Here is a 6879-nt window from a genome sequence, read left to right as displayed (position 1 = left end):
TCCTCAAGGATCAAAAGCAGCAATCAGTAATCAGAACCCACAACCTTGGTTTTTGGAAAACTGGGTCTTTATCGTCCAACCTGGCTCCAGCAAGCCACACTAAGTACCTGAGCTGCTGTCCCCACAACTGACTGCCCTGGGGCTGATCAAGGTGGGTGGTAGTCACCACTAAGTAAAGAGCTGAAATTGACCAAAACTTGCCAGCCTCCTCATCAAGCTTTCTCCTGGGTGCTGCAAGTGTTCCCTAAGATCCTGAATTCCAAAATAGTTGCATCAGACAGCTCTTGCCAGTTCAATTGTTTTAATGGAGGGATAGATTCCAGGAGCTTCTTATCTCCACCATGGAGCTTGATATCGTCTTTGAGTAACCAGATTTTATGGCCAGCATAAAACACTGGAAGTTTTAGTCCTAACATATGTAAGTTGTCTCTTTCAAGAAATTCACACTGGCAGGCTGTATACTGGCTCCACTGATGGTGCCAATTCCCTTCTCTGCAACAACTGAGCTCTGGACACCTCATTCCTGCAACTTCTGAGCCCCCTTCACTCTGTTCAACTCAGAGGCCATTCTCATCCCACCCAGGGGCCAGCATGAGTGGCACTGCCTGTTGGTGGCAGCTTAGAACAGACCAGGGGTCTCACTCCATAGCCAGTGCTAGGAAAGCATCTTTCTTCCTTCTGGAGGTAAAAAGAGAATTAAAACATAGCTTATCTCCAGAGCTGAATCAGAAAACTTTTTCTGTTGCCTCCTTGTAGAATATATTTTCTCAATGAAAACAATATCCAAAAGGGTGGCTTGAAATCTATAATATAATTTTTATTTTTTTTTTCAGTTTTTGAGATAGGGTCTCACTCTGTTGCCCAGGTTGGAGTGCAGCGGCACGATCATAGCTCACGGCAGCCTTGGCCTCCCGGATTCAAACAATCCTCCCACCTCAGCCTCCTGAGTAGTTGGGACTACAGGTGTGTGCCACCATGCCCAGCTAATTTTTTTTTTTTGATGTTTTGCAGAGATGGAGTCTCCCTGTATTGCCCAAACTGGTCTCAAACTCCTGGCCTCAAGTGATCCACCCACCTTGGCCTCCTAAAGTGTTGGGATTACAGGTGTGAGACACTGCACTCATTTTTAGGTAAATTACAACCCCTAAGTTTTTTTGCGGTTGAGAAACATACTAGCTCTCATAATACTGGGATAAGAGTTTCTGGGCTCCACAGGTTTTGCAGATTATTAAGTGGCTGTCTGTCTGTCTATCGTGAATCAGCCTCCCAACATTAAATCTCTTCATTCAGAAAAGATAGAGGAAGATTTTCTTTTTAACAAAAAAGTTTATTTTCCACACTATTTGTACAGCTGTAAACTCAAGGAATCATCCAATACTTGTACAAATCTGGGAGAACAGTTAATAAGCACCTTCAGTGGTTTCCACAGTTTAAGAATTTACCATTAAAAATTTTTAGAATAAATCTAATAAAATGAATAAAATAGTTATAAAAATCATACAAAATCATGATGAACATTTGATATAGAGGGTTTAATATGAAACGATAAATACAAAAAGTGAGACTAATTTATGGATTTGGGCTATGTAAAAGACCTACATGGTCCTCGAATCTTGTGATTCTTGGGGCTATATTTGCCTCTCAAGACAAATCCAATTATTCAAGGAAGACTTTCTTTCAATTCAGGTTCCAATGTACTGCAGAAGCAAGTGAGGACAAAGTCAGGAGAAGGTGGGGCAGAGAGGCTGAGTGTACTGGGGTTTGAGGAAAAGAGGAGAGACTCTTTTCCCCAAAGAGAGTGTCAGGCAAATTCTTCCATGTTCTCAAGTATAAGTGGTCTTTGGCAAAATGTACCATTTTCTTTTTGGAGTTACTTAAGAGTTTTACTTATTGCTGTTCTTAAATTCCTTCCCCTACCACTTCCTCTTGGGCTTTTTTATTTCTCTTGTTGATCAATCTCTTTTTTGTGATACTTTTCATTGAATCATCTCGACTCCTTTATCCCATCCTTTACTGACTCAAACTCCTTATGCTGAACTTTTCAATCCAAAATTTCTATTGTTTTAGGACTCTGGGAAGCAGTTGATAAAAAGATAACGCGAGCTACTGATATGGTCAGGAGATGTTTTCTAAACAAATTGTAGAAATATAAACATGAAATGTGGCAATGATCCTTTTAGTTAGATCATTGAGCAATAAAGGATATGAACCATTAGTATAAATATTCAATTCAGTCTTTCCGGATTGTGTTGTTAGATAAGAATACATCCAAAAAGGGCCACAGATCGAGGGAGAAACCAAGGAGGGGTGAGGTCATGGTTGAGTGTAAATTGGTTCTGTCATGTGGAGGCCGGAGGTGAGGGACTGTGGTGGGACATCATCTGGTGCCAGCCCCATCCTGTACCTCAGATAGGTCTCCGTGAAAAGGAGGGACATCAGTGCCAGCAGTGGGGCTAAAGACCAGCACAGCAACAGAGACTAGAACCTTGGATGCAAGTATTTTGGGCAAAGAGGAATAATTAGTAATCTTTGGTATAATTTAAGGCACATCAAAACAATCCCCTATTCTCAAATATCTGACCTACACCTTGAAATTCCTACCATTGGACATTCTTTTGATTTAAGCCTTTAACTAACAAATGCCAATATCCTACTGCTCAAATATTGACATTCTATCTGGGAGGGGCTGCTCATTATCATCCACCAAATGCCCATAGATCTCTAGGACAGGGTAGGTTTTGATGAAAAAGCAGAGCATGAATATTATAATGGGGGTCTTAGACAAGATGATGATGGTGAGGAACTGAGGAGTAAAACTATAGGACTATAATAAAGAAGAAATTCAGAGCACCAAAACAAAACATTAAGGAATGCTAATTTCCTCCTTAACTCCCAACTTTTCCTAGTCAGGCCCCGGCTCATAGGTCAAGGAGCTGACAGGATGGTGGGTACCTCAAAGCGAGGCTGAGCTCATAAGGCCACAGGGAAGGGTGCAACTCAAATTTGGGAGGTTCTGTTCACCACTGGGGGGCTAGTATTGGGAAAAGGTCCTAGGACACTGGGATGGGCATGTAATCCTCACTCAGGGGTGTATAAGTCTGTCTGAGGGTTGGGGGTAGGGGTGGAGGGTTCTGTCCTTGTGTAGGGGTGGAGACTTTTCTATTAGAGAAGTCCAGGGTGCATGTTTTGGGGAACAGTGAGGGAAAAGTTGTTGGGGCTCAGGCTGGGCTGGGTCTGGGCCTAGTGGCCACTCAGCCAGAGGACACTTTTCAATCTGGACCAAGTTGCTTCAAGTAGAGTGTTGCTGTGAAATACTTGGAAAGGAAATAAGGCACTCTTGTCTTCATTTCCGTTCGATACAGTCAACTCCCAAGGTGTTGTCAGGGCAACGGCAGGTCCTGCTCCCTGGGGTGGCCAAGCAGAGGTGGGTGCAGCCGCCATTGTTCACTGAGCAGTAGTTATGGCCTGGAAAAGGCAGAAATCAGTTCAATAGCCCTCTCTCTGATCTGACTCCATAGCAATTTAAGATAGTGGGCTCCTTCTTGTGTGTGATCCCCCTTTTAGTTTCCTTGAAGCCATGCTAGAAAGGCTTCAGGAGAATGGGGACACTGTGCTAGGCAGTCAGCTGAGCTGATCCATTGTTTGTTTTATCAGCATTAAACCAGACACAAACACTGATTCCCAACTTGGGGGTTATGCAGATTTTCTACTAAGGCTATTAAACAGATCTCAGGGGAAGTTCTCCAGCTCTGATTATAACATAGAATTGGAATTTTAAAGTGCAAAGTTCTTTTTATGTAGCTTTTTATGTAGCACTCCTAGCTTCACACTGACAGAAGAAGATGAGGGAAGCTGAGAAGGAAAGTGGGTGAGGGGAGAGGCCTTCAAGAGGCAGTACAGCATAGACTCCAGGGCCAGGCTGCCTGGACTTGCCCCTATGAGCTGTGTGACTTGGAGCAAGTTGCTTCAGTTTGCTTATTTATGAAATGAACATAATAATAGTACCTACCTCACAGGGTTGCTACGAGGATTACATGAACTAACAAATACAAAGTATTTAGAACTCTAAGTGAGTTGATATATGTAAAGTTCGTAGCTCACAGTAAGTGCCACACATATGTTTTCAATTCTTATTATTAATTATTGTTATTGCTGTTAGGCCAAATGGATGGACTTTTAAAGGAGCAGAGATCCTAACATTGTAATATCCTAACCTGACTATTTGGAACCTGAAGACCCTATACTTTTATATCCAGCCCAAAACTCAATGCTTTTCCTCATCCTGACAACTTCATGACCTAATATTTTCTGTTTATTTAACTGGTTCACCTGCTAATGAAGACCCTGGATGCAAAGGACTGGATCTCTCTTACGGCATAATCAAGGCTACTAGTGGCCGTATGGGTAGCAGCCAGAGTGTGGGCTCTGAGCCTCCAGGTGCCCCCAGTACGCCAACAGTAACAGCAAAGGAGAGTTACCTCGCGGACACTGAGACAGGGCCGTGGTGATGCCATACAGCCGGGTCTGCTTGTGGGGTTGGAAAGCATCCGTCTCCTTGGAAATTGCAAGATCGAGAGCAACCACGGAATTCCTACAAAGCACCAAAGGGCAGAAGGTGAAAACACATCTGATGGCTTGAACTTGTATCTAAACAAGGCAGCCTCTTTGTCATTTTGAGGATAAACTGGAGGCCATAAACAGACATGATGGCCTTCTTCCTAGATATCCCTTCCTTCCCCTGGGGTGGGCCAAGCCTGCATTTCTCTGGCTTTTTACAAAAGGGTAAAGACCAGCTAGCTCTCCCCTCCCACTCTAGATCCCAGGCAGGAAATGAGCTTTCTAGACAGACGCCCCTGGCCAGTTGTCTTCTTAGTTTAATCCCTCCTTTTGCAGGAAGGGGTAGTCAGGAAGAGGCCGTGGGAATATTGCAGTTTAACAACTATAATGAAGCAGGGACATGAAGTGGACATGGAGCCCACCGGCCACGTGACCCTGGGCCAACTCCTGGGGAAAGAACAGACGTGCTGAGGAAGTCCAGGTTTAAAGACTTGAAACCACACAGTCAGGAGCATCTGGATGATAAATGGCACCTCCTGTCCCCTAGGGCCTTGTCCTCCCTCCTTCTTCATGCTCCTCTCTTGGCTCCTGACAACCAGAAGGATAAGGGAGAGGGGACATCTCTAGAGGGGGCATTTCTGGAGGCTCAAAAGTCAAGCCAAGAGGCCAGATGGGAAGGGCCTGGCCTCCCAGAGACAGTGGGTGGAGGGGCAGGCCCACGCAGCCCCCATGGCTACAGCTGACGTACATCTTCCAGTCTGTGAAATACAGATTCTTCCCATAGCTCGTCACAGCAAAAGGATACTGGAGCCCTTCGAGAGCCTTGCGTCTGCTGGGCTGACTGGGGTTCAGGCATTCCGCCCGATTGGTGCCTGTGTGGAGTGGAAACAAGTCATTCATTGTTCACACAAGAAATGGCCCCTTTGTGCAAAAAAAACAAGAGTAATGAGGGCAAGAGTGGGAGAAATGAAGCATTACAATGACAAGTCCCAGAGAACACATGGGGCTTGCTCTTAAGAACTGGCAAGTTGTCTCTTCCTCCTGTGTTGCTTCTGCTGGGAAGGCACGAGCCAGGGCAGAGTAATGTAAGTTGCGAATTGCTTATCGGTATCAGGGTGACTCCAGGCTCTGTGCAGTGCCACTTACAACATGAGGGTGGCCAACTTTTTCTTAAAGCACCAGATAGTAAATTATTTCAGGTTTTGCAGGCCAAGAGGCAAAACCAAGGACAGTATGCAGGTATCTATACAATTTTGTACCAGTATATATTTAACGTACCAGTTAAAAAAGTAAAAACCATTCATAGCCTCTGGGTTATATAAAAACAGGTGGCTGGTTAGATTTGACCCCAGGGCCCTAGTTTGCCCACCCCTGACTTAGGAGATTGAGACCCGCTCTGGACAGTGTCCAGCTTTCCATCACCTGCATCCACCCAGCAGAGCTGAGATGAGAACACATCGAAGGTCAGTCCATTGGGCAAGCCCAGGTCATCCTGCACAAGGATCCTCCGGTTCGTGCCGTCCATGTAGGAAGTTTCAATCTTGGGGTTATCTCTGTTCCAGTCTGTCCAGTAAAGGTTCCTGGAGGAGGAAAAAGGGGGGAAAGAGGAAAAGAAATAATAAGGATGCATGAGAAAAAGTTTATGAAAAACACTTGAAAAGAATTACAATGAAGTGATTGGCAGACATGAAAACAGAATGACTGAAAGGATCGAGAGGTGATAAAACACATTTTCTTTTGCAAAGATACTTGAATTTGGTTCCTCATTTGAGTTTGGTGATTCTGTTACTAACAAATTTGGTTCCCTTTAACATAACTGACATATAATATCTCAATGAAGCTGTTAGCAAAAGGAAACAAAGTAAAGGGCTATAACTGGCATAAATACATGGAATTCCCTGCATGAGGCCCACATGGAGGAGAGCACAGCAGACCCAGGGGACCAGACTAGGACAAGAAGCAGATGTTGGCAGGGGCTGTGGTCAAAGTACCTGCCTTCAAGGAGGTGGCTGAGTGGCCACAGAATAAGAGATGTGGTCTCAAAGGGAAGGAATCAGTGTCGAGGAACTAAGAGCCTGTTGTGTAAGAGGTAGAGCTTGCAGTAAGAAGGAAGAGAAAGCATGGATGTGCCGAAGAAACACACAGGAAGGGATCTCCAGGGTGTTCAGTCTGGGTCTGCCCCTGAAAGCAGCCTCAGCAGTCCATTTATGCCGCCCTGCTACTCTTCTGGAGTTGATATAACCTGAGTGTTGGTCTACATTGAAGCCATATGGAAAATATCCAATTTCTGAGCATGCCAACTTGTAAAGTCTCTCAGCAAAA

At 44.6% G+C, this 6879-nt stretch overlaps 1 protein-coding gene across 1 annotated transcript in view; it reads right to left on the bottom strand.

Moving 5' to 3' along the window:
* Nucleotides 1-1306: 1306 nt before the first annotated feature.
* The window catches only part of NID1 (nidogen 1), an 88550-nt gene continuing 82977 nt past the window's right edge, over nt 1307-6879 (bottom strand). The window contains exons 17-20 of the mRNA XM_003824506.7: nt 5980-6137; nt 5306-5429; nt 4479-4591; nt 1307-3465 (exon numbers count right to left, since the gene is read on the bottom strand). Coding sequence (XP_003824554.2) covers nt 3344-3465; nt 4479-4591; nt 5306-5429; nt 5980-6137 — 517 coding nt within the window. The 3' untranslated portion in view covers nt 1307-3343. The remainder of the gene's footprint in view (nt 3466-4478; nt 4592-5305; nt 5430-5979; nt 6138-6879) is intronic.

This window comes from Pan paniscus, chromosome 1, assembly GCF_029289425.2.
Source record: "Pan paniscus chromosome 1, NHGRI_mPanPan1-v2.0_pri, whole genome shotgun sequence".
Classification (NCBI taxonomy): Eukaryota; Metazoa; Chordata; class Mammalia; order Primates; family Hominidae; genus Pan; species Pan paniscus.
The sequence above is the reverse complement of the archived record's forward strand: the minus strand, read 5'-3'. Positions and strand labels throughout refer to the sequence as shown.